Here is a 27,339-nt window from a genome sequence, read left to right on the forward strand (position 1 = left end):
ATCAAAAGTTGCTGAGACAAAATTACTTCCTTTTATTGCTAAAGAGCCAGGAGTATAGTCAAAGTACCAATTTTGGGTTGGGTCTCAAACTCTCCGAGCAATAGAGAGGGAAGACATAGAAGAAATAAAAAGCCGAAAGGGCCTCTCACTCTCTACCTTTTGATCAAAACTTTCACACAGAGAAGAGAGAGAAAGAGGGGTACAAGGCGAAGGTGGTACACGAAGCATCATAGTGACCATGTCCTTGGGTTATGCAGAGAAGCTTTCCTACATAGAAGATGTGGGCCAAGTCGGAATGACAGAACATTTCGACACGCCTCAAGTTTTGCAAGAAAAAGTGAGAATCTTTTGAGTTTTTGCCCTTTCCAATTTTGTTTTAAATTTCTACTTGTTCTTGAAGTTGATGTTCTGGAGTTGTGATGAATGATAGTTAGGTTTTTTGCTTGCATTTGGTACAATTATGGCTTTGTTTTGCTAGGGAACATAGATTTGTTCCTAAAACTTAATGCTGATTAAGATCTGATATTTGGGTTTAGGCATTTATCTGCATTGTGATTGAGTTTTACTTGCTTTTTTGATCAATGAGTTGGTTACTTCCTTACCTGTGTTTTGGTAATTCCCAAACATCTATGTTTATACCCTTAAAGAGGTAGAGATTATCAGCTTCACGGTTACCACATTTGGTTCGAATGTAGTTGAATTATACCGATTGAGTGGACAAAAACACAAGCTTTTCCTTCTCTTTTGTTGTTATCCAGGACTTACATATCTGTTGAAGAATTTAAGGCCTCGTTTTGTTAAAGAGGATTGGCCTGGAACTGCTCAACATACTGAAGGGCATTTTGAAAGAAGAAATGGATGACAACTTTATTTTGTCCAAGTTAAAGACTATTCAGGAACAAAAGATATCCCCTACTAATCCTCACAAAAATGGTACTATTAAATTGGACTACTTTTCTTTATGATTAACCTTCGACTTGGACAAAATAAGGAAGTTATCATCCATTTCTTCCTTCAAAATGCTTTCAGTATAGTGAGTAGTATTAACCAAGTCAACCCTCTCGAACAGACGAGGCCTAAGAGTCTTGGATTATCTCTTAGCTCCCAAAATTGTGATGTTTTGATTATTCAATTTCGTTGATATTCTAGAGGTTTACAAAGTAAACTTATGAAGGTTTACTTAAACATTTTGAAATGTAATGTGATATGCTTACTAATTGCAAGCTCCATTGCATTTTTGTGCACTTTTGTGATCTTTCATTTTTGTGTTCTATTCTTTGCGGACGTATGAGTTTGTGTATGTATGCTCTTTATGCTGACATCATGTGCATGAATTTATTTTTTGGGAATGGCAGATTGAGCGGCTTGCTATGTTGATACAAAAGGTTTGAACCTACACATCCCATTACAATATGTATATTTCATATTCGATCTTATTTAATCAATTTTTCTAAAAAATTCCTTGCACTTGCAGAGTAAGCATCTAGTAGTGTTTACAGGTGCAGGAATCTCGACTTCTTGTGGTATACCCGACTTTCGAGGTCCAAGGGGAATTTGGACTCTGCAGGTGAGAATCACAAAACCTCATACCAAATATGTAGAGTTAAATTTTCTTCTTTGTGATTTGTCCTTTCAAAATTAATGATATTCCTTTTCGCGCGATTACTCTTGATTGGAGGGGAGTTTTGTATTGAATGTAATTTTGGTTTGAGTTTTGAAGGTCTTATGTTAATTATGATGGACTTGTTATCCATCGCAGATGTATCTTTTTTCACAAATAAAGTTTGTTTTTTACAAGAAAAAAGAATCCTAACCACATCTAACATGGATTAAGAAAAAAGAATCACATCTAACATGGATTAATGCTTCTACCAGATACTAACTACTTAAAAATTGACTATTTGAGTCATTTGAACACAAATTGGATTTATAAGATAAAACTTACAAGGAAAGACGTCTGCTGCATCAACCATAGTGAAATAACTAACTTAGAGAGGAGCAACTGATTCCAAATACCCAGTGATCTCTTTAAGAACTTGATTTTTGGAAGGAATTCGGGTCCATTTTAACTCTCTCTCTCTCTCTCTCTCTCTCTCTCTCTCTCTCTCTCTCTCTCTCTCTCTCTCGCGTCTAGTCATTAGTTACGTTTGTATGAGAAACTGAGTAAAAAAAATGTCCTCATTGTTTGAACCTTTTTGGCTTATTATAGCCATACGAGAAACAATCATAATTATACCAAAATAATAATTACAAAAGATAGAAGCACTCATGCATCTGCAGAGCACTATGGATGTTGCTGATTTCTGTTTACTAGTGCAGCGTGAAGGCAAGGCTTTGCCAGAAGCATCATTGCCATTTCATCGTGCAATGCCGAGCTTGACTCATATAGCTTTGGTTGAACTGGAGAGAGCTGGAATTTTGAAGTTTGTAATTAGCCAGGTATACATTACTTGGTCTACCTTGCAGAATTTCTTTATATTGAAAATTATTGATGATGTTTTAAAATTTGTTATTCACGTGGCTTAATATCTGGTCATGCTTTGGATGCTAGCATCTTCAAGTCTTTGAGGCTACATTCTCCTGTGTCCTATTCCTATATTGGGACTGGGGGTAGGGCATAGTCTTTTTACTATTAAAAAGTTTGTGGCCATTGTGGTTTGTTTTTTTCCTTTGCTGGGGCAGGGACACATTAATAATTCCTTTGTGTTTGACTGTTTGTATTATTGTTGCACCCGCATAAATAGCTCATTTGTCTCTCTCCATGTTTATTCCCTTTTATGTTTGAATGCTAGAATGTTGATGGTCTTCATCTTCGATCTGGAATACCGAGGGAGAAACTTGCTGAGTTGCATGGTAACTCCTTTCTGGAAACCTGCCCTTCTTGTGGAGTCGAGTAAGGCTTTCTCTTTTTATCATCCTGTTATTGTTGCCTTTCCTCATCATTTTTCTTTTTCTTGGGAATTGGGCCGGGAAGGGTTTAGTGTACAGAAGTTAATATTTTGTTTGCTTCATAGTTTGGCTCCTTGGGTCGTTCTTTTATCAAATTTAATTTCATGATTTAAACTTGTTAAGGTATTTGAGGGATTTTGAGGTTGAGACTATTGGACTGAAGGAGACTTCAAGACGGTGCTCAGATAAAAATTGTAGAGCAAGGCTTAAAGATACAGTTCTGGATTGGGAGGTATTGCTTACTAATAATTTATGTTCTGTTTGGATGTCCACGGTGAAGAAATAATTTCTTGGCTTTCATTTTATTAATCTGTCAGTTTAATTTTGATTTAATCATTTTTTTTATTCACATAAGTGTTTGCCTCTTTTGGGTATCATTGTGTAAGTATTTATGGAATGTTCATTCTAGTATTGTATACCTTGATACGTTGGGAGTTAGTGTTTTTGCTTATTATAAGTTTGTGGTAGGGTTTACCTAAGAGGATATGGCTTTCATCTCCTTATGTACCTCTGTTCTGTGCATCTACAAAATTTGTATTTCCCATAAAAGAAAATTTTCATTTACCACACTTGTTTTGTCTGCTTGGAAACTCTTTGACCAAGAGTCAAAAGTAAAATATATAATTGCATTAGAATTGTACGTCACTTTCAGCTATATAAGATGAGAAATAGGGAGAATCTTCTGGGGACGTGGCTTGTTCATGCATTTTTTTTTAAAAGATGTTTCTGAGAAATGCTCTCTTGCTTTTGCTGTGTTCAGGATGCATTGCCCTCAAAGGAGATGGATCTGGCTGAGAAGCACTGCAGGATGGCGGATGTTGTATTATGTTTGGGGACAAGGTAAAAACAGAGTTACCTAATTTAGCTGTCACAATGGTAGCTTAGCTTTTGTATATAAGGATATTGTGTGGTAGTTACTACTTTGTGGTTTTGATGGACCATATACAGTAATTACTTAGTTGTAGCATAATAACGTTCAAAGTTAAATTCCTTAGTCGAATTCTGAAATGAATTTCACATTCCCTTTTTTACTGAAACTAGGGCTACAGAAGGATGAATCAGGCTATAAATAGTTTAGGGCGTGAAGTTCTTCCTGATTGGTGTTATTTCTGCAGTTTGCAGATCACTCCAGCGTGCAACCTTCCTCTGAAATCACTCCGTGGTGGGGGAAAGATTGTAATTGTCAACCTTCAAGTAATTACCTTCTAGTTTATGGCTATTGTTTAAGGGCTGCAAAAAATTGGAGATGTCACATCAAGTTTATTAATGGTTATTTATTACGTGCTTTATTCTACTTCGCAGAAAACTCCAAAGGACAAGAAAGCAAATTTAGTGATCCATGGACTTGTTGATAAGGTATTGAAATGTATACCATCAATGTAGTTTTTATTAGACAAGCTTTTGTCACCTCTGCTGATGAAGTCTTATTGTTACCCATTATGCATATTGTACATGTGCACATCCAATCAGGTCTTATCTGGGCTTTATCAATAGGGGCGTGAATCAGAATGCTGAGCTCCAATTTGTTCATTTTATTTCAACATTTAGATTCGGTCTCCTACATCATTATTTATTCATTTCGGCAACAGGTTATTTCAGGTGTCATGGACTTTCTAAATCTTCAGATTCCTCCATTTGTCCGGATAGATCTTTTTCAGATCATTCTAACTCAAGCCTTGAGTTTAGGTAAGGTTTCATGTTTACCGTGTTAAATATTTTGTACAAAGTGCAGAGAGTCACACATGCATGCTTGTTTTGGATGTACAGGAGATGCTTTCAGTGTGCTTCTAGTAAATTTACAACTCTATTATATGTGAATGCGATTTATGTCCTTTGGTTTGCTATTAGATCTAGCACTGAAGCTCATTCTTCTTTTTCCCCTGACCTTTTCCAGCTTTGACTGTGACCGCTCTTCTGCAGAGCATATTTTAGTGTTAATTTCAAACACATTTTTGGTCCACTCCCTGAATAAAAACTGAAGCTTTTGGTGTCCGGTGGTTGTCTAACAAAGTATCCGAGCCTTGGTTTGCGGGAGGCAATGGGTTCGAAACCTCCATACCCATTCCCCAATTAATTGTTGGTTTGCATGGTGGAGGATGGCGCTGCACCTATATGAATATCTCTCTACATTTCTTAGCCTATCCACACACAGAATGTGTTAACTAGATACACATCCCTGGCCCTTAAAAGCTTAATCTATTGGGGTAGTGCCATAGTGGTTGTCTAGCGCTGAATGTTGTTAACATATAAACGTTTGCAAATGCTTTGTACTATTATGTGATGCCCTATATATGGTAATGGACTACTCTCTCTAATTACTCCTTGTTTTTGTTCCCAGACATGATTAACAAGTCTCAGTAGTTCCATGAATTGTCCCTCAAATTAGTAAACTTTAGTTTCATCTTTCTCACATAGTCCTTTCACTTGCTTACAGATAAAAAGAATGTGAACTGGAGCCTCCGCGTAGCAAGTGTACATGGACAGAAAGCTCCATTGCCATTTGTCAAATCTATTGAGGTGAAATTACTTTAAGATACTTGTTTCATTGATCTTGCTACTTGCTTCCTATCATTTTACTGACAGACCACATCTTAAATTTTTCATCTTTAGTTTTTGTATTTTACAGGCCCGTGTATAGAACCAAATAACTGTAAATATAAAACGGTTGACCATTTTCTTTTATATCTATAAGGATGAACCCTGACTTTTTTTTTTTGTATACTTTATGAATGTAGGGAAGTTATGAAACCCACTGTAAGCAAGAAATCACTACATCTTGTTGGATATAGTTTATCTTTCGTTTTCATTCTAGCACTGCGATAAGAAACTTGTTTACAGCTGCCCCTCAGAAATGATCCTCTTATTCACAAATGGTTATATGTTTTTTTATATATAGCTTTTTCCATGTTCATAGATGCATATTTGCATTCTTGTCATTTACCGATTGACCAGATCGTTAGGTGCTTAGTTTTGTTTTTGTGTCGAAAGTTACCGCTCTGCTCTGCCACCCAAGCCATAGTAGACTAATTTTTGAAGCAGTTGACCTTTGCACCAAAGAAATCTCTTGTAACAGTTCCCATTCTTGTATTTTAGCAACCGAGCGTAGGAACATTGCTTTATCTCAAGATTGATCAACATAGTGAATTTGTGTGGGAAGCTTAGGGCACATTCCTTTTCTACAAGACATCCCCTTCAAATTATCTTGTTATATTTCCTTTTCCCAGATTTGGTTCTAACCCTCGTGTTATATTTGCATCCTAGATATCCTTCTTAGACAATCAAGGGTATAAATCAGCTATTCTACAGAAGGAACCATTTCAATTGAAAAGGTATGCTAAACTGAATTACTTCTATTCAATTTTGAATTTCAAATAAGATGGGTCATAAATACTTAAGGTGATTGTAAACTAAGTAAAATATAGATTTTATTTAAAACGAGAAAACAGTATGATCAGTCAAGACTTGTATGGTTATTTCCAGCAGTTTGATATTTGTTATCGTAAATTCCTTTGATTGTAAACTAGTGGCTTTATTTGTATTTCTTAATGGTATAATCTGCATGGTGACTGCCATATTTTGGTTCGTCTGGTCCCATTGTTTTTTTAGAGTTTAGACAGAGGTATGCAAGAAAGGAGAGAGATGAGAGATGAGGGCGGTGAGGAAGAAGGGAAGGAAACATAGAACCAAAGCTAAAAACAAAAGTTTCTTAAATTGTTTGGGGCTTGTTTGGTATTGTTCTTGGATCTTAAGTTTCTGAATGGTAGGTAAATTACTTAATACTGGTTAGTTTCAAAAACAAAAAATTTCATTCAAGGACACCAAACAACTCAGTTTTTTATCTATGAACCTCTCTACATATATTTTCTCATCTCTCCTTCACATTATCATAACTCCTCTCACTTTCTTGTCCTCTAGCACTGAAACTCCATTCTGATGTATGTGGATGATCCAATAGGCTAATAGCTTATGATGTGTTATCTAATAGTGTCACGTTCTCACATTTTGTATTCGATATGTATCAGGAGAACCTTGCAGGGAAAATCATTTGATATGGTTTTGAAATTCAACTTGATAGATAGTTGTGGTTGTCCGTCCACAGAAATTGTTGTACCTCTTAATTTTAAGGTTGGTTAGAAGTTCGAACCTTGTCTCTTATATGCTGTTAGTAGTTATAAATTACATATCCTTGATTTTCGAAATCAAGGATATCGCCCTTCTGTGTTCTAAGGGAGGCCTGACATTACTGTGACTTATTATTGTCCAGGTTCCAGAAGACTGTCTTACGCTTGATAAGGATTCAGTATTGCAAAAGCTGAGACACACAGCAATTCAAGAATCATGCTGTGGGCAGAATGCAATTGTTGAGAGAAATGTCATCCTGACCCCAAAAACTAAGGTTGTTGCATATGCCATTGTAACAAATGTTGTCCGGTATAGGATGACTGCTGAAGCCTTGCAAGCTGGTTCCCTAGGTAATGCCATTAAAAGGCGAAAAGGAAGTGTCAATGGTTTTGAAACATCAAGGAAGCGATCAAAAGTGCACAGGCGCAAATCTAGATTTTAGAAACTGAACAGTTGGTGGTTCGGCAAGAACTTGTAAATGGTACTGAAAATCTAGAAATTGATGAAAGGTCACAGGCATGTACGTTATAGAAACTGGCCGGTCGCGCTTGGATTTCTTGTAAATATCTTATGCTCATTAGGACTGACGAAAAAGTATTGAGCTAGTAGGGACTGGGTGAATTTTGTTAGATGCTGCACTCATCTCCCCAGCTATGAATAGGTGGTGTTATAACTTAATCGGCTAATATGATTCAAATTATGGTCTTCGGTTGCTTCTATATATTTTTCCTCTCTCTCTCTCTCTCTCTCTCATCCTGTGAGTTTTGGGTGAATGGAGATTCTCTGTTGCCAAAGAGTGGAGTGATTGAAGAGACCATCTCCTCTTCGTTGTAAACTTGTTTCTTTTCTCATAACCTGATGCTTGAACAAGGCTGACCGGTTCAGTCTTAACTTAAGCAGCCAAAGAAGTGCACACCTTAAAATTCTTTGTACCTTGTGCTTTACACGCCCTTCCAATTGTTTGTCATCTTTTTCAAAAGTATGTCATAACGATAAGAGATTTGGATTTGTCCTAACGAGAGTGGTTTCCATTTTTTACATTTTGATCAATTTTTTGAATTCTTTCCGACGGTTGACAGTTATTGACAATTTGTCACTTTCCAAAATCCTAACCCCATGTTGGTATTGGATTATAGAAATTGATAATTGACGACAACCGCCTACTGTTGTCGGAATTTTTTTTTTTATGGGAAATTGATCCAAATGCGGAAATTAAAAACGGTTCATAATAAAAAATAAAAATAAAAAAAGAAAGAAAAGTAAATTTTATGTGTCATAAATATGGGACCTTTGTATGCAAAAAGAAAAAAAATTGGCATCTTTCATAATGAGATTAACGAATGGAGGATTATATTCATACACCTCCAATTACTTCTTCCACTTTTTTTTATTTTTTAATATTCTTTTATCAAGTGTTAGTGGTGTGTAGAAAATATTAAAAAATTAAAAGGATGTGAGAGAAGTAAATTGAGGTGTGTGAATATAATCTTTCTTAACGAATATATATGGAATCTCATAAATACGTAAAATATTTTATCTAATATGATGTACATTAAACGGTGCAGTAGAAAATTAATTTATTGAATATATCAAATTACGGATTACAAATTTTTATTCTTTATCAGAGAAAATTTCAAAAATAAAAAGAAGAGTGTAAAGTACATGATCATCAAATAATAGGGTGATTTGCCTGAAAAAGTATATTTTTCAAGGAATACAAAAAGAAATTACACTGCAATGACAAACCATGATTGCATTTTGGGCCACAGTCTAATATCTTGGAGAATTAAAACTTGTGCTCAAGATACATTGTATTTAGGTTCTTCCCTTGAGTTTATTGTTTTAGTCTTGTTTGGGAGGTTAATTTTTTCACTGATGCTTTAGCCAATTATGGTCACTCTATCCACATTGTGATGTAATTTAGGTTTGTACCTCTCCTCATGCTAGACAGGCGTTGTTGTATGGCGTTTTATGTACTGGAGGTAAAGGCCCTTGTGGTTCTGTTGTTTAACTAGTTTATTTCCCAAAAACAAAAAAAAAAAAAAAATTCATAAAACGGGATAAAATCGTAGTTTTTCTCACAAAAAACATAACTCTTTTGCCCTAAACTTTTAGTTGTCATTAAATTGGGGCATCAGTACCCAAGTGAGCATAATGATAAAATTACAAGGTTTTGGTGTATACTCCTTTACTACAAGTCTATCTTCGTGAGCTTCCAGAAGTAATATATATGTGGAAACCTATGTATCATTAGTTGTAACATTGCAATACCAATACATTTGAAAATCTGTCAAAGACGTGCACACCTTAAAATAATTTGTCCTGTTATAATGTTACATAGAATTTTGGCTTGTCTTAAAGCAAGCGGTTCTATTTTCTACATTTTGATAAATTTCCTGAATTCTTTATGACAGTTGGCAGTTATTCATAACTATAATTTTCGAAAACCCTAACCCTAGCTTGGCACTATTGGACTACATAAAGTGATAAGTTGACAACAACCGCCAAATGCTATTGGAAAAAATTTATGGGAAATTGGTCCAAATACAGAAATTAGGAACCGTTCATTTTTTTTTTTTTTTTTTTTGGTCAAATGATAGATATAGTTAGATTAGTCATCGATATAATTCGAACCCACGCCTGATGGCACATTCCACAATGAGATTAACAAAAATATAGAATCTTAAATATTTAACCAGATATAGTGATTTTGCATTAAACGATGCACTAGCAAATGAAGTTACTGAAGAGATCAAATTAAACATTTTTATTTTTATCTGAGAAAAAATTAAGAATAAAAAGAAAAGTGTAAAGTGACTTGCCTATAAAAATAAAATTTTTAAGAGAATACAAAAATAAATTACATTGCAATGACAAAATACTTCATAAACAAGGAGAAATTGGTAATTTTACTCTATAAAAATCAATTCGAAAACTTAAACTTTTAGGTGTCATAGAATAAGAGTACGAGTGTCTTAGTGCATGCATGTCTATTTGTTTATTACGAGTGTCTTAGTACGAGTCTCTTTTATTTATTTATTTGTTTATTACCATTTTTCCTTCTTAATCATTTTATATATGCACAGCTATATGTGTGTATAAATTGTAGCAGAGGGTTTCTCAAATTTTTATTTACTTGTATATTTCTTTATGGATTTTATTGCATGCATGTCTAGCTCTCCTCAAAATTTAGAGAAAGAAATTTATTTTTTTCCTCTATCCCTTTTTTTCCCAAAAATATATTGTTCCAAGGCCGATCTCAAATATTGTGCACATGATCCTGCATTTGGTGGTCTTTTGCATGTAATTTTGTGTTTATCTAAGCTCCTTGTATGCTGATGTATCTAAGCTCCTTCTATATACATATATAAGAAGAGTTTAAGGGAAAGGATCTCCAATTTTTTTTTTAAATGAAGACATCTTCTTAATCATTATATTTGGTTTTAATAAAATTATGTGGTTAAGATTATGTGGCCTATGATTTAATCTCAACCACATAATTTTATTAAAACCAGATTTAATGATCAAGAAAATGTCCCCATTTTTTTTTTTTTTTTTGAAAAATAAGGATTTCTTTCCTTAAAAGGCCTGTATCAGGTTTTACCGAGTTGATTAGGTTTTGAGGTAGGAAAACCGGTCTGAACCAATTCGGTTCTTTGACCAAAATTAAATTTTCTGATTCACACAATTTTTCATGATTTATTTTGTCGCGATTCGATTCGTGTAGGTGTTTTTTATGCCCACCCATACCCGACGTACCACAGCCACTGCTCATTGCATTTGACTTTGATACAATCAATGTAAATTGTATTAAGCGGCACTGAGTTCTTCGTACCGATTCAAACTCAAAACAGTCTAAAACTAGTCACCACCTTTAACTCATCGCTGGCACCTCTCTCTGAACTCGGTTCGGGCTCTCTCTGCTGATGGGCTGAAATCGTCTTGTCGATCTTGAAAAGGTAAGCTTGCAAAAATCTATGCGCTTTCTTTCATATGGATTCTATATTCGAAATTTGGATTTTTTTTTCCCAGTATATTTGGGATTTGGGTTAAATTTACCTTCATTTTTGGAATTTGGATTAATTACTGCTATAACTCCTTTGTTCAACTTTCTAGGAAAATTTTCACTACTGGGTAAACTTCAAGATTGGATCTTTTTGGCGTTTCTAAGTTTGGTTTATATTCAGTCACAAGTTTTGGGTTTCAAGGTATTTCCTTGAAGAGGCATCTAGTGATTGGCATTTGTTGGTCTAATGGGAATATGGGAATCTCGCGATATCATCTGTTTGGTTGGTGAGAAAATGTAGGAAAATGGAAGAAACTGTGAGTGTTAAACCTTTCAGTTGTTTTCGGTGCTGCTGATTGAAATAAACAGCTGAGATATGGCTTTTCAGTCGATTGTGATGATCGAAAGCTTTTACTAGCTGATTTTTTTTGTTGCTTTTTGTAAGAAACCAAATTGAACTTTAGGATGTTGTGATCGAGTGTGGCGAGATGGATAGTTCGGGTTTGGGAGGTGGGTTTATGTCTGGTCCCAGTGGGGGGATACTAGACCTTGAATCGCCGGTTCCTAGACGCCAAGAGATGCAGTTGGGTCATCAATTGTTAGGGCATCACCAACATCACATGAATGTGATGGGGGGCGGCGGCATTGCAGGCGATCGTCATCCCATTGGGCTTGTGGAAGTGAAAGGGTCAGTCCCAAAAGTTGGTTCGACTATTGCCAAAGGGAAGGCAGTTGCTTCGTTTAATGGCAATAACGGTTACAATTTGAGTGATGACGATGAACAAAATTATACAGATGATGAGAGCATTGAAGGTGCCAAGGGAAAAAAGGGATCTCGATGGCAGCGGATGAAGTGGACAGATAATGTGGTCAGGCTTCTTATTGATGTTGTTGCTTGCGTGGGTGATGATGGTTCGGATGAAGGTGGTGAGGGGCTTAAGAGGAAATCTGGGATATTACAGAAGAAGGGTAAGTGGAAAACTGTGTCGCAAATAATGATTAGTAAAGGTTGTCATGTTTCTCCTCAGCAGTGTGAAGACAAGTTTAATGACTTGAACAAAAGGTATAAGAGGTTGAACGATATTCTCGGGAGAGGAACTAGTTGTAGAGTGGTAGAGAATCCTGCTCTTATGGATGCAATGCCCCACCTCCCTGCCAAGGCGAAGGATGACGTTAGGAAGATACTGAGCTCAAAACACTTGTTTTATAAAGAAATGTGTGCTTATCATAATGGACAGAGGATACCTGACTGCCAAGAGCTCAATCCCCATGGCTATTCCCTACCTCTTGGGAGGTGCTCAAAAGACATTAATGGATCCGAGGAAGAAGAAGCTGAAGAAAACCATGATAGTGAGGATGATAAATTGGACAACGAAGATCATAACGATGCTGATAATGATAGGGAGAGAATGAGAAGAATGAGTGAGAGGAAGAAGGCTAGGGAAGAAGATGGCCATATGTGGCCACAACATGTTCCTCTCGATAGTTTTGAAGTTGAAGTGGGTGACTGTTTTCAAGACGCAACAAAGTCGTTATGGGAACGGAGAGATTGGATCAAGAAACAGAAGCTGCAACTTGAAGAGCAAAGAGTCAGCTTCCATGCTGAAGCTTTGGAGATTGAGAAGCAAAGGTATAAATGGCTAAGATATTGTAGCAAGAAAGACAGGGAACTGGAGAGGCTGAGACTGGAGAATGAGAGAATGAAATTAGAGAACGAGAGAAGGGTATTGCAACTGAGACAGAAGGAAGTGGAATTAGATTTGAGGAGGTCAGAAGCTTCCTTGGAGCCTTCCTCGCTTGGGCTAGGAAGAGATCATATAGATTTGGGTAGGCATTAATAGCTTCGGAGCCAAGTGCTGTTTGTGTGTGCACTAACTGGATCATGAGAGACATCCCGTGCTTAGTCAATACTCTGGAAGAAGACCTTTGAAGCACTCTAACCTTGTGAGACCTGTCTCTTCGTTTTGTTTAGTTTTATGGAAAAAGATTAAAACACCTATCTCTTGAGTTTAGTTTTAGGAATAATTGAGATTTTGTTGATGTTGGATGCGCTCCTGTAAATATGTAAGTGTTGTATAGTTCCACTTGTTCAAGGCATGTAGTAGGTGTTATGTATTGATATCGTTAGTTTTCAAACGGTCATTGTTGCTAATCATCTTACCGTCTCAATAAAAACCTGTTAATTTGAGTTAAGGAAATGAAGGTGAATGACGCTCTTTTACCATCCCTTTTGGTTGTGCTACCGTCTCAATTATCCATAGAAGATCATATGCTTCTTAGCTCTTATTTCTCATACATACTCGGTAATTAAGTATAAGTTGCAGTTTTACATTGTTTTCTTGTAGAATCAACGTGTTACATATCGTTGTCGCATGGTGGGAATGTTTAGATGACTTACTAGAAGTTTCGCCACTTGTTTGATACCTCGACAGAGGATGTATCATGTCATTTCACTTCATTCAAAAGTTGTATACTGTAGTGTAAAAGACCATACTCTTCATTTTTTTTTTTTCATTTGAGCTGAAAAAGCCATCGTCATGCAAATTATAAAGGACAGTAGTTGAAGGCCACACAGGATTCAGTGGACTGTGCTAGTCTACTTATTAACAACCGCACAGTTTGGAGGATTTATGGAAGATTTAAGCCATTCCTCGCATTCTGAATTTTCCAGTGTGCATTGACCTTAGTACTGTGAATTGCAGGGTGAAAAATAATGAAGTGACCACTTGGTTTTGAAAGAAATTTCGAGATGGGAGAAGGGACAGCAGCTGGACACTTTTCTTTTGCTAGCTAGCATTACTTGCTGGGAGATTTGAAAAGCAAGATGTGCTTTTGTGTTCAATGATGTGCCGCTAGAGCCAAAGAGAGTAATTTAGAGAATCAGAGAGGCTTTTGGTAGAGGTTTTGTTAAGGTGAATTCTGATGGTGCTTGGTGTGGTTCTTCGTAAAGCGCTGGCTTGGGAGTAGTGATTCGAGATGAATCAGGTATTTTCAGAGGAGGTGTAGCAGCTCACTGTGTGTCCTTCTCCGCTTTTATCTGAAACAGCTGGTGCCACTGAAGGTTTGAATCTTGCTGCAAGTTTGGGTTTCACCAAGTCAGCATAGAGATGATTGTCCCTTATTACATGCTTGCATGGTGACATAATTACTGGTGCTCGGGAACTCTATGATCTATCGTCTATTGTTCACCGATGGAAATGGACAAGACACCAAGCTAATGGTGTGCCTCACTGCACCACTTCGCTTGGTTTGAGGATTGTGGAAAGTCTTCGTTGCTTTATCAAATGCGTACTGATGAGTCGGGGATTATACAATATATTTTACCCTATTCTTAGTATTAATTTATTGGTTATTTTGTGAGAATTTTGATACTTTGAATTATATTTTCAATGTAGGACATTCAATTTCCTCTAGAGCAAAACGTGATCAAACAAACGGATTTGGAGTGATTTCAGTTGGAGGATGTTCGTGTATATCTTAACTTGTTCGTGTCAAAGTTTCAGATTTTTCTATTAAGCGGTTTATTTATGGCGATGAAATAAAAGTCAGTGCGCAGTACTGTCAAAGTGACGTTTTGGGCTTATTTGGGCATTTTGGTGCCTAAGATGATGTCTTTTGGATTTGAGGCCATCTTTGGGACTTCCTAAGCTTTAATTTAAGCCGTTTTGGGCCTGTTTTGGAGCTCTGAAGATCCATAAATGTCGGATTCTTGTGTCTGGGCAGATTTCCTAAAGTTAAAATAGGAATGTATTTCCTAGTTATCTTATTCTATTATGTTTCCTAGTTTTTAGAAGACATTTTCTAATAAGGATTTTATTTTGTAGTAGTATAAATAAGGCTATTCAGCCATTAGGGTTTAAGAAGAGGGAGAAAACACTTCAATTTAGAGAATGTAGCTAGGCCTTGACAATTTGTATTTCAAGGTGTTTTCTATCCATATTTTTAATAATATTTTGTTTTATGATAACTGATTCCTTTTGCTAGGGCGAGGCCACGAGTCTTAACAATAATATATAGTTTCTTTTCAATTTACTTATGATATTATGCATGCAGGTTCAAATTATTAATCAGTGGTTTAAACTATCTACTTGTCTTTATGCTTTATCACCATTAGAATATTTAGAAAAGTAATTTGATGCAATTTTAGTCGAAGGTTGGTCCTTGAAATTGATAAAGGCTTCTTGTGGTTAATATGTGCAAGTTCACTTAAGATGAATACCACGTCTTAATGGTGACATGGTTTTTCAAAAGGTTTCACAAAGCATAATGAGTCTTGCATGTTTAGATTTGATCTGAATACCATAGACTGAGTGTATGTTTGATATACGATCTATGTTGGGGGTCCAAGTAGGCATACTTTAGAAAAACCTAACCTTCAAAATATGCATGTGTAAGTCATAAGTAATTGGAAGAGAAGAAGGGGAAACTTGATATAAGTCCAATTTTTTGAGCCAATAGTAGGAATAGTCCAGTTTATTAAAATAAGTCCAATTTGTTATATTTAATTATTTAATTATCAATAGTTATCTGTTCAATGATAAGATTTATTACAAAAATCAAATTTCTTCCCAATTATCTCTTTGCTTATTTCTTTTTATTTATCTTTTTGTTATTTCTCGTTCTTCCTCCTACTTTAAACCCCATTTATAGATTTTATTTTTAATTTTTATAATCAACCTATATCACAGGTTAATTATATTTATCTACCTATATGACAGATTCTTTTTTTATAATCAACCTGTCACAGATTAATGTGTCCTGCTTGTAGGTATGTTATGTTTTTTTCTACTTTTTAGTTAGGTTTCATATCTCACGTATAGGTATTATATACATTCATATATTTGTTACTCGAGTTAGAGTATAATGTTTTGCAGATAAATTTATGTTAGTATATTAGTTTTTTTGTTATAAGATATTAAATATATTGTTTTGGAGTTGGAAAATGCATAATAGTAGAAGATTTTAATTGATTTTTAATATTTTTAGAAAATATAAAATGAGTATAAAAGAAATAAAAACATATAATTAGATAACTGGACTCACTATTAAAAACACTCTACGTTTTTGGACCTGCATCTAAAAGCCCTTTGGAAGAACTACTTAAGAATGTTAAGGTGACGGCAGAACCCTAGTGTTTAATTCAATTTTCAAAACCGTTTTCTTTTAGTTTATTTTATTTTGCCGATTTATTTAATTATTTCTATTAAATTCTTTTTATTATTTTAGGTCATTAAATCAACCTTTTTCCAAATTTTGTTTTAAAATAATTAATTAAGATTTGGTTTGACATAAATTATTCATTCAATCTTTGTGAAGAATGAACTTACTAGAGCCGACTATATTACAATTATCTTGTACTCTTGCAAGTATTTTAAGTGTTTTTATCCTGTCTTAATTAATTGCTAGAGCCGTGTGACATCCCACATCGCCCAGGGGAGTGATCCTTAAATGTATATTCCCATCCCTACCTAGCACGAGGCCTTTTGGAAGCTCACTGGCTTCGGGTTCCATAGGAACTCCGAAGTTAAGCAAGAAGCGCGCGAGAGCATTCCCAGGATAGGTGACCCAACGGGAAGTTCTCGTGTGAGTTCCCAAAAACAAAACCGTGAGGGCGTGGTCGGGGCCCAAAGTGGACAATATCGTGCTATGGTGGTGGAGCGGGCCCGGAAAGTGATCCGCCCCGGGCCGGGATGTGACAAGCCAACTATACACTAAAAATAGTTGCTAGAGTACAAGATAATTGTAGTATAGTCGGCTCTAGTAATATCGTTCTCCACAGCGATTAATGAATAATTTATGTCAAGCCAAATCTTAATTAATTAATTAAAACAAAATTTGAAAAAAAAAAAAAAGTTTATTTAATGACCTAAAATAATAAAATTTTAATATAAATAATTAAATAAACCAACAAAATAAAATAAACCAAAAGAAAATGGTTTTGAAACTTGAATTAAGCATTAGGGTTCCGCCGTCACCTTAACAATTTTACGTAGTTCTTCCAATTACTTATGACTTACACATGCATATTTTGAAGATTAGGTTTTCCTAAAGTATCCTACTTGGACCCCCAACATAGAGCATATATCAAACATACAATTTGTCTATGATATTCAGATCAAATCTAAACATGCAAGACTCATTAAGCTTTGTGAAACCTTTTGAAAAATCATGCAACCCTTAAGACATGATATTTATCTTAAGTGAACTTGCGCATATTAACCACAAGAAGCCTTTGTCAATTTCAGAGACCAACCTTCGACCAAAATTGCATCAAATTACTTTTCTAAATATTCTAAGGATGATCAAGCATTAAGACAATTAGATAGTTTAAATCACTGATTAATAATTCAAATCTACATACATAATATCATAAGTAAATTGAAAAGAAACTACATATTCTTGTTCGGGCTCGGGGCCTTGCCCTAGCAAACTACGAACAATCATAAGAAAACATCTTATTAAAAACATGGATAGAAAACACCTTGAAATACAAATCGTTAAAGCCTAGCTAAGTTCTCCAAATTGATGTGTTCTTCTCCCTCTTCTTAAACCCTAATGGTTGAATAGCCTATTTATACTACTACAAAATAAAATCCTTACTAGAAAAGGTCTTCTAAAAACTAGAAAACATAATAGAATAAGATAACTAAGAAATACATTCCTATTTTAACTTTGGGAAATCTGCCCAGCTACAAGAATCCCGTGTTTTTGGATCTTTGAGGCTCCAAAACAGGCCCAAAATGCCCTGAATTAAAGCTTAGTAAGTCTCGAAGATAATTGCACAAGGCTTCAAACCCAAAAGACATCATCTTGAATGCCAAAAAGCCCAAATAAGCAAAAAATGTCACTTTGACAACACTGCGCGCTGACCCTTTATTTCACCGCCATAAATAAACCGCTTGATAGAAAAATGTATCTGAAACTTTGATACAAACAAGTTGAGAGATACACGAACATCCTTCAACTGAAATCACTCTAAAATTCATTCGTTTGTCACGTGTTTCTCAAGAGGAAGTTGAATGTCCTACATTGGATTTATAATCCAAAGTATCAAAATTATCACAAAATAACCAATAAATTAATACTAAGAATAGGGTAAAATATATAGTATAATATCAACTCATCACATACTATTCGTCTATTTATTTGATTTACAATTCAATAAGTACTTCATTTTCGATTTGGATGATTTTTTGTGTGAAAAATCTTGGATAGTCTCTCAAAATATGAAGATGACTTAAATGAACTGATACAACGTTACAATAGTGTCTCGGTCTAATAACACAATGTCATAGAGAGATTAATACGTGACACATGTGACTGAATTGAGACACTACCACGATGATGTACTGAGTCCATCTAAGTTACTCTCCTCAAAATAAATGGGCTACAAGGGTGGTTTATGCCGTACCTATTTGTTTACATATGGTCTCTAAGTAAGTGAGAGCCTTCCTCTCCATGAGTGAGAGTTTTTCTACCTGTGTGTGAGAGCAGCAAAGAAACTCAATTTCCTCCTCTAGCCGCCGGCCCTATTTCAGTGTAGGGTCGGTGGCAACTTCTGCTTTTTGGATATTTGGTGGTTTACCCAGTTTTCCTCCTTGTTTGTTCTTACCTTTCCATCCCTATTTGCCACTGAGCTTTCCAGCCCTCAAATCTGATTTCTTTTCCCCACTTTAACCAATCAACATATCCCCATCCATCCAGCCACCCATTTGCACGTCCCCCATCCATACCTTTATCTACATGTTTTTGTCTTCCATGGATTCCATCTCTGCTTCAATCTGCAACCCTTTTTAGCCGGGATCTGTTGCGGCCTTTCAAGGAGAATGTGCGCAGAGTTCGGTGTTTACACCGGCTTGGGTGGTCTCACCACCACCTTCTCCTCCCTGTCTATCTTCTTTGGCAGTGTTGCTTGTGGAAATCCCACAAACGTCTTCGGTTTCTATTACTTGGTGGTTGCGATCTGCGGTATGCTATCAGACGAAGGACGAAATCTGTTTTCTTTCCATCTCTGAGGTGTTATTTGGCTGGGCTCCTGGCAAATGTTGGCTGTAGAGGCTCGTGCTCGTTGTGTTGTTGCGGCGCTTTCGGCGGCAGTTGGTGGAGGAAGTTGTTAGGGTTTGTTTGTGTGCTTTTGTTTTGGGCTCAAAACTACGTTTTAAGCTCTTGGGTTACTTCGTAAGTCCATCTTTTGCTTCTGTGGTTTATGTATTTGGGCCTACATTATATAATTATGTTGTGTTTTAGTAATAAAGTAACACCTTTACCAAAAAAACAAAATTGTTTACATATGGTGTGTATAATGTATATAACAGTTTATGTCATTTAAAAGGTCACTTCAAGTGTGATTCAACTCGTTTGGGAGTGTTCTTACGATGGCTAGAAACATTATGTGGAAAAACACTTTCAGTGTGTTTCTCCATATAATCACTTCCACACCTTGGAAACACTTTCTCTGTAAAATTATGTAATGTGGCTTTTTAAGCAAATTTTAGTTTCTTCTCCATAAAAAATGATTCTGACTTTCTAAAGAAGTGATTCTGATCTTCAAAAATTATTCTAAATGGGGAGACTTACATGATATGAGTATGCCAATGTGATGTTTTGTGCCAATATAATTGTTGATCTTAAAAATTACAAAGCCTACATAGCACATATATCGAGTAACTAATGAGCTAATTAAGTCCTTTTACGGTTGATTGTTGATGTGGGCGTGCCCAGTGTTTAAAATATCGATATCGTTGGAAGCCCAGTGTTTAAAATATTGATATTGTGGAAATATTGATTTCAAATTTGTGGAAAGATCGACCGATATATCGAATAGCGATATCGATATTGGTTTCTTCTATGAAAATGATGGAAATTTAAAATGAAACTTTACAGATTGTCAAACATTGGTTTGGACAAAATATAAGAGTTTCTTCAATATTTAACAGATGTATTTTAGCCTAAACTTGAGAGTTTCTCCAATATAAGGTGAAGTTTAGACTTCACCGTCCCTTTCCATATCTTTCTCATATATTTTTGGATATTTTCATGAAAATATCCACCGTATCGAAATATTTTAAACAATGGGCATGCCAACTCGCCACTGAGCTCGGTTGAGCGAATAAAATGAATGTGGTGGTGTGATGACGAAACGCGTTACTGACTTTGCAAGGAGCGGCTTCGCCTGAGGAAGGAACACTCTCAGCCTAAGGTTCTGTAACCTGAAGATAAGGTTATGCAAATCACTATTAAGTTCAAGATTTTCTGTACCCGGTTTGGCAACGTCAACTATATTTTTGAAAATATAAGTCTGACGAATCGGTAACAAACTTTTAAGGACAAAAATACTCAAGGAAGATAAGTGTCTTTATGATGAAGGTGGTTCAGCCATCAATATGCCGAACTCCAAATGATACTTGTGAATAATCAATCATAGAACACTCTACTTCGCCAAGAAAGATGACAAAGTGACCTCGTTTGGTGAAAGAATCAGAGACTCTTCGTCGGTTGAAACTTGAGATAGATAACCAGTCGAAAGAGGAGAACCTGATCCTTAACGGTCCTGATTCATTCAAAACTTGGCCGAACCATTATCTAAATTTGATTATTTAACAATCCTTATTCTATCAGGACCCGGTCGCTCCGCTAGTGTCCAATTTCTGGGATGAGACTCCAACTCCTGGTAAATATTCGTTATTGAAATGAGATCTCGCAGTTCTTCATTTCCTGGACCCAAATTATGGACTTCAGACCGAAACATAACCCCCTTGCTTCTGAGATCTTCGGCTATTGACAAAGGCCAAATGATTTTAAGAAGTGAATCATCCCTTAACCTCTTCCACTAACCTGCATTTATTGCATCGAAACAAACATTTGATGCCCTCAACTTTCTTGACATGAAACCATCAATTCTGCCACCCGTCAGGTTCCTATGGCAACTTCTCAATTTCAACCATTGCTGGATTTTCGCAAAATGATGGTAGAAACTAGTATTAAGGTCTAGTTTCTTTTCACTTATAAGTTAGAGATCTTAAATTCGATAGATATATAGATGTCGAGGACGTATAATATTCGTGTCAAGTTCAAGACCAAGTTATGGTTGGCCCATTGTGAGTCCATATCCCCTCCCCTTAAAGTAAAATATCGTTGTATAAAAAACCAAAAAAAATTACATAAGGGGTGACTCCTCTATCTTAGTAATAGCGTAATAAGTATGTAACGAGTGAGATAGATGAGAAATTTTTCAGGGTACTAGGCACCCAAGTTGATCTGAAGCTAGGGGTGGGAATGGTGTGGTTCAGTCCGGTTTCACCTTCAAACAGGAACTGTAACGGGGAAATATCTACGGTTTAGTTTGTACGGTTCCACTTAAATTTATTACTAAAACTGTACGATTCGGTGCACGATGATTCTGGTTTGGTTCATGCCTGTTTACTGTTCCCAATTTTAAATCATTTGAATACAAATCAAAATGGTATTCAAAGTTTAGTTGTTTTTTTTTTTCCTTCTTGTTTTTGCATGCTTGCATTAAAATACGTCTTCTAAAATGGTTATACAAAGTTACAAACAATTTTTTTTTTTTTCAAATACTAAATCAAAATGCAAATGTCCAGTTGAATATAAATAATTAATTAAATTTATTAATTGTATGCAAGTGTGGCTAGATGAGTAAACAATAAAAATTCATGTTTGGATAATGGACCAAGTAGAAATAGAGTAAGTGCATGCATTGCATGTGTTATGTCTGTAAACGAGAACATCCTCATCAAAGATGGATTAAGTATAGGAAAAATATGTGTCTGTAATTTTTTTTTTTTTTTTTTTTTTTTTGGAGAGTAATAAAAAGAAAATTGAAAAAAAAAAAAAAAAAAAAAAAAAAAAAAAGATGAGGATGAAACCTTTTCACAAACTAAGTTCTGTTTTTTGAATCTGTAACTGCAATTGAATGAACTGCAAAAAGATTTTGACCCGAGCATCTCAAAGTATGCTTCCATAACCTACAGAGACATACACATTGAACAAAAGGTCAACTCAAATTCTGGTTCAAGATATTCCAGCAAGCTGCAATGGTTGGCAATTTGAACACTCATCTGGTGATACAGGAATAAAATTAATAAATTATTTACATTTACGGTCCGGTTCGATTCTAGCGGTTCTGCCAAAATGAAAGTTGAAATGGAACTGGTATGAATGGTTCGATCTGATTCTTGAATGTAAGTTGACTTTTTTTTGTCAACATAGTTTTTAACGGTTTATTTTGTTACGGTTTGATTCGGTTTCGCAGTTTTTATGCCCACCCCTGCATGGAGTACTTATAGCCTATTGACACCTGTATTTCACAATTAATTATTATAAAAAATAAAAATATAAACAAGTGCCCGCAAGAAACGCAAGACTCTTCCAAAAATGCTGATCAGTCCTAGCTGTGCTCTTATTTGAATTTTGTATTAAAAAAACTCTCCTTTGTAACCTCTATATAAAGATGAATATACATAAGAAATGTTCATCGAGCAAAATCATACTCAACCTCTAGTTTTCTATCTTGGCATCTCCCTTCTCTCTGTCGAACGACTCAAACACTTCTCCCACCTCAATGGCTCTACCCGCTGCACATTCGATTCCCATCCCAATGTCACCAACTTCCTGACTATCAAATTAGATCGTAATAATTACCTTATTTAGAGGGCACAATTCATCCCTCTTCTCCGTAGCAGTGGTCTGCTTTCCTTTGTTGACAGATCCACTGTTTGTCCACCAGCTTTTCTATCCATTGATCGATGGTAGAGGATGGACAACCACTGGAAGCAGCACCCAAAAGACCAGGACGGGGATGTGCATTGGAGGAAGAGCAGAAAAGGACCCGCCACGAGACCCAGAGAAGGAGCCGCCACAAATCGAAGAAAGAGCCTCCACGAGGTGGGTTTGCAGTAATACGGCGACCACGAGTCACAGCGGTGCCATTAGAATCACCAGGAAGAATAAACGTCAATTAACAACGTTCAACCCTAAGCAACAAAGCTGCAAGAGCAGCATAGGAAATGGGATTTTCACGGGCTTGAATGGATGCAACAGTATACTCATACAGCGGACCAACATTGTTCATGATGGTTGCAACTAAATCTTTATCGGTGATGGACGGCCCAAAAAGGGTAGATCAGCTAAAGAACTAAGCTTATCCAGAAAGTTTGTGATGGAAAGATCACCACGGCATTGATTCATGAGCTTCCCACGGAGCTGAACAAGCCTGTTATGTGAAGAAGAAGCATACCTTTCTTAAAGTTTTCACCACAGATCAGCAGAACTGATTTTGTTCACGATAACGGAAAGGAAGTTAGGAGTTAAGGAACTCGCCAACCAAGATAGCACTAATTGATCTTGCTGTATCCAAGCGTCATACAACAGATTGGCCGTATCAGTCAATGTACCATCATTAATGGATAGACAAGTTGGTGGAAAAACGGTGGATCTGTAGACAAAGGAAAGCAGACCACGCCTACGGAAAAGAGAGATGAATTGAGCCCTCCAAAGAGGGTAATTGTTACGGTCTAATTTGATAGTCAGGAAGTTGGTGACATTGGGGTGGGAATGGAATGTGCAGCGGGTGGAGCCATTGAGGTGGGAGAAGTGTTTTGAGTTGTTGGACAGAGAGAAGGGTGATACCAAGATAGAAAACTAAAGGTTGAGTCTGATTTTGCTGGGTGAACATTCTTTCTGTATATTCATCTTTATATAGTCATAGAGGTTACAAAGTAAAGTTTGATGCACAACAAACTCTTGTATAATAAACTGATAATACAAGTGATAATTACATTAATCCAAAATACAAATAAAAGCACAGCTAGGACTGATCAGCATCTTTAAAAGAGTCTTGCGTTTCTTGCGGCTTTTGTTGGCCAGAGGAAATATTTAAATTTCCTCTTGGCGGGCTGGATCGCCACCACATTTCCCTTCCTTTCCCATTAGCCGACTGCCCACTGCCACCATACATCCTGAAAAATAGTCGATTTCTTTCAATTACGTTTTCCAATCATCCAAATAAAACAAAAAGCATAAATACCCGGACTCCTAACCCGCGCCGATGACACTGTCCATCCCACTGTCCATCCCACCCCACCTGCACCAATGGCACCAACAACTTCACAAACACTTAGATTGGAGGTTGGCAATAACAGATCTGATTGTCCCGCCAACCATCGCTCGGGTTCCATTTCGAAATAAGACTTGGGAGAGAAAGAGAGCGATGAGGAGAAAGAAAAAGAGGAAGAGATAAGCAGAAGACATGCGGTCTTGCCGGAACAAACAACGGCGATTGAGGTGGGTAGGTGCTTGGCGTGAAGGTAGGCGATTAATGTCTCAGTCTCTGACCAAAATATGGTTTGTTTTAAGTTTTAACGTACATGTAATGCTAGAAAAACTAAATTTGGAGACAAAATTTGCAAATTAAAGGATATGTCACCAATACAAATGAGCACGTTTATCAAAGTTTATGTAATAAACCAATCATCAACTTTCATGCCTTTTAATTTCCAAAATTTTATCTACAAATTTAGTCTCCCTAACATTACCCTAATTTTATTTTAATTTGAAAATATGTGTCAACAATCTATTTGTTGGAAGCTCCAAGTTAGCTTAGGTACCCGGTACCTTAAAAAATTTCTCCAGATAGACAAAGGAGGATTGAGTTATTGTCTCACATAGCAATTTAAAGGACAAAAAACCCCTCTCCTCTGTGAGATTATTTATCAAATATAGTAAAAAATTAAGTCTTAATTTTAAAAATGTCACTTTTTATAAAAACTTTCAAATATATACAAAATTTTACTTAAATAGACACAAATACCCTCAAATTTAACAATTAAATAAATTAAAGGCTTTTTAGCTACTGTCGCCTTAAGCTCTGGTCCAACTTCACCTTCGCTTCTACACTCCAAAACCACAACCCTATCCCCTTCGACCCCCTCATCACCGACATTGAGCGCCGTGGTGGTTACCGCAAGTGGGAGCAACAAAATTTCAATGATGCATTCAACGCCTTTTTTCTTACTAATATCATTTTTAGTTTTAAATATAAAATAGTTTTTAAAGTTAATTCACATGTCGTTATATAATTGTATTTGTGGGACCCACGTGGTGCCACATCATCACACTAACAGAACAATTGACTGATCTTTCACGAAAAATCTAAAATGATCATGATGGACAAATTCAAAGAAATACTAAAATGATTCACGATAGACAAAATCAAGAACACTACTATTGATTATCATTAATTGTTAAGGACCAGATTAAGGAGTTATGTCAATGTCACAAATCATTTTGGGTAAAAAGTCTTTAATTTATTTGATTGTTAAATTTGAGGGTATTTGTGTCAATTTAGATGGAATTTTAGATATATTTGAAAGATTTTATAAAAAGTGACATTTTTTAAATTAAGGATTAATTTTTTGCTATATTTGATAAATACTCATTCCCTCTCCTCTTTGAGAACCCCCTCCACTGTGAGCCATTCCTCTCACTTGTTCTCCTTCACGGTCAGCCCCCATCCCCTCTCCTTCATCCCCACCTAAATCTACCCGCATCTTTTCTCTCGTCTTAGTTTTCCCCTTTCGCTATTTCTTCCCCTCTAACCCTAGATCCTGGTTGTCATACAGTGTTCTTGTCCCCTATAGAATTTTTATATCCAGTTCCCAGTCAAATGAACCATCTTTTCCATCAAATCAAACAAACCTCCATAATATGAGTTTAAAACTCTGAAGCCCAATTAGCCAAATTTTTAATCTTTCTTTGATTTACTCCCTACCAACCCTGAAGACCCTTTATTTCACCCTCCTTTCTTTCTCGGAGTTCTTCTATACCTTATTTGTCTTTTGTCCATAAGTTCCCAAGCTCCAAAGTATCCCCACCCCCAACCATTTTTTCATTCGGTTCCGGGCTTCATTTACTCCTCACTAGCAGTTCAGTTTTGGTCCCCTTTCTTAACTCCTATCAGATTAGTGTCCCCCCTCCCCCAATGAATTCCTAGTGTTTACCTCTCCAAGTTAAGTATCATAGACACCACCAGATGTCCCAATATCACTTGTTCTTAGGAAAAATCATCCAGACTTCCCAAACAAAAGCTAAACCCCCCATTATAAAGAGCCTAACAACCCTAGAGCCATTAACTGTCCAAATCTCAACCTTCACACTTATCCCCCACACATAGTGCGTACCACAAAAACCTACTTTCATAATCACCTGAGACACACCAAGATGGAAGATAACCAATGTGATACTAATAATCTCCTTTTTCAACTAGAAAGAAATCTTGTTCTCTCGAGTACAAGAGGAGAAACATGTCTGGCTGCTTTCCTAATAAAAAAGGCTTTGCTTCCGTATGGGGACTTCAAAATTGTGGCTCGCTCCAACTCCATGTTTACAATCACAGCCTTTTCTGAAAAAGCTGTGAACCGAGTTATTGAAGATGAACCTTGGAATGTGGCGGGGGACTGCTTAGAGCACTTCTAGAGTGGGAACCCCTCTCAAGCAATACACCATGTTATCCACCCAGTGAACAGTAACTGCCCTTAATGAACAGTAATCGCCTTTTGCATCTTCACTGTTGCACTTTAATAGCCCTGGCAATAGGCAATAAAATATTAGTATTTTTTTATTTATAAAATAATACAAAATAATTTTATTTGTAATTTCGGATAAGATTTTTAATCCTTCTCGTTGCGCCACGTGTCATAATTGGTATGAATAAGACTCCACATTTCTCGCAACTGCATCTCATTACCCGTAAACGAACTATGAGTAACTTCAACCCAGCTAGTACACAACGCAACATCTTCAAGAAGCGTCCAATTCGTACCTGCATCAGTAGTCATTTTGTTGAAAAAAATTGGATTGAAACTTTGAGAGAAAGGTAGGAATGTGGTTGAAAGTAGTTGAGAAAATATGAAATTATGGTGTAAGGTAGATGATAATGAGAAGATATTTATAGAAAAGTAAAAACAATTTTTTTTTTTAAATTTAAATTTTTTTTTTTTTGGATTTTTATTCATTTTTTACAATTTTTTAAATTTTTTATTCAACTAATTAATCTCTGCCGTTGGATTTAAAAAAAATTGAATTCCAACACTCCAGATTGTGCCATGTGACACAACAGTAACATTTTTTAATTTTAAAACTATTTTTTCTTTTTTTTATTTATAAAGAAGAATAATATCAACTGTTGATCTCAGATCGAAATGTTGATATTAAATAAGATTTTTTTATTTTTTTTACCATTACAA

General features: G+C 36.0%; 2 protein-coding genes across 4 annotated transcripts; both read left to right on the forward strand.

Moving 5' to 3' along the window:
• The first annotated feature begins 48 nt into the window (after positions 1–48).
• LOC103946250 (NAD-dependent protein deacetylase SRT1) lies at positions 49–7,776 on the forward strand. Of its 2 annotated transcripts, XM_009356903.3 has the most exons (14): positions 49–337; positions 1,356–1,385; positions 1,475–1,567; positions 2,320–2,439; positions 2,793–2,893; positions 3,073–3,181; positions 3,710–3,789; positions 4,065–4,143; positions 4,252–4,305; positions 4,539–4,635; positions 5,384–5,466; positions 6,211–6,278; positions 6,972–7,074; positions 7,214–7,776. In XM_009356903.3, exons 1-14 carry the CDS (start codon positions 239–241, stop codon positions 7,511–7,513), a joined length of 1,416 nt encoding a protein of 471 aa, XP_009355178.2. In that variant the 5' UTR covers positions 49–238; the 3' UTR covers positions 7,514–7,776. The 2 variants fall into 2 exon arrangements, with proteins under 2 accessions (XP_009355178.2, XP_048430786.1); XM_048574829.1 differs by lacking the exon at positions 49–337 and having other exon boundaries at positions 1,359–1,385; positions 2,315–2,439.
• Positions 7,777–10,795: 3,019 nt separating this feature from the next.
• LOC103946251 lies at positions 10,796–14,569 on the forward strand. 2 transcript variants are annotated; one of them, XR_007254791.1, is made up of 3 exons: positions 10,796–11,030; positions 11,188–13,021; positions 13,780–14,569. XR_007254791.1 is itself a non-coding variant. In XM_009356904.3 (2 exons), exon 2 carries the CDS (start codon positions 11,566–11,568, stop codon positions 12,913–12,915), a length of 1,350 nt encoding a protein of 449 aa, XP_009355179.2. In that variant the 5' UTR covers positions 10,796–11,030; positions 11,188–11,565; the 3' UTR covers positions 12,916–13,301. The 2 variants fall into 2 exon arrangements, 1 of the variants encoding a protein (XP_009355179.2); XM_009356904.3 differs by lacking the exon at positions 13,780–14,569 and having other exon boundaries at positions 11,188–13,301.
• The last annotated feature ends 12,770 nt before the right edge of the window (positions 14,570–27,339 follow it).

Source organism: the organism of the source record quoted next, unplaced genomic scaffold, assembly GCF_019419815.1.
Source record: "Pyrus x bretschneideri cultivar Hongxiangsu unplaced genomic scaffold, Pyrus_bretschneideri_v1 Contig75, whole genome shotgun sequence".
NCBI lineage: Eukaryota > Viridiplantae > Streptophyta > Magnoliopsida > Rosales > Rosaceae > Pyrus > Pyrus x bretschneideri.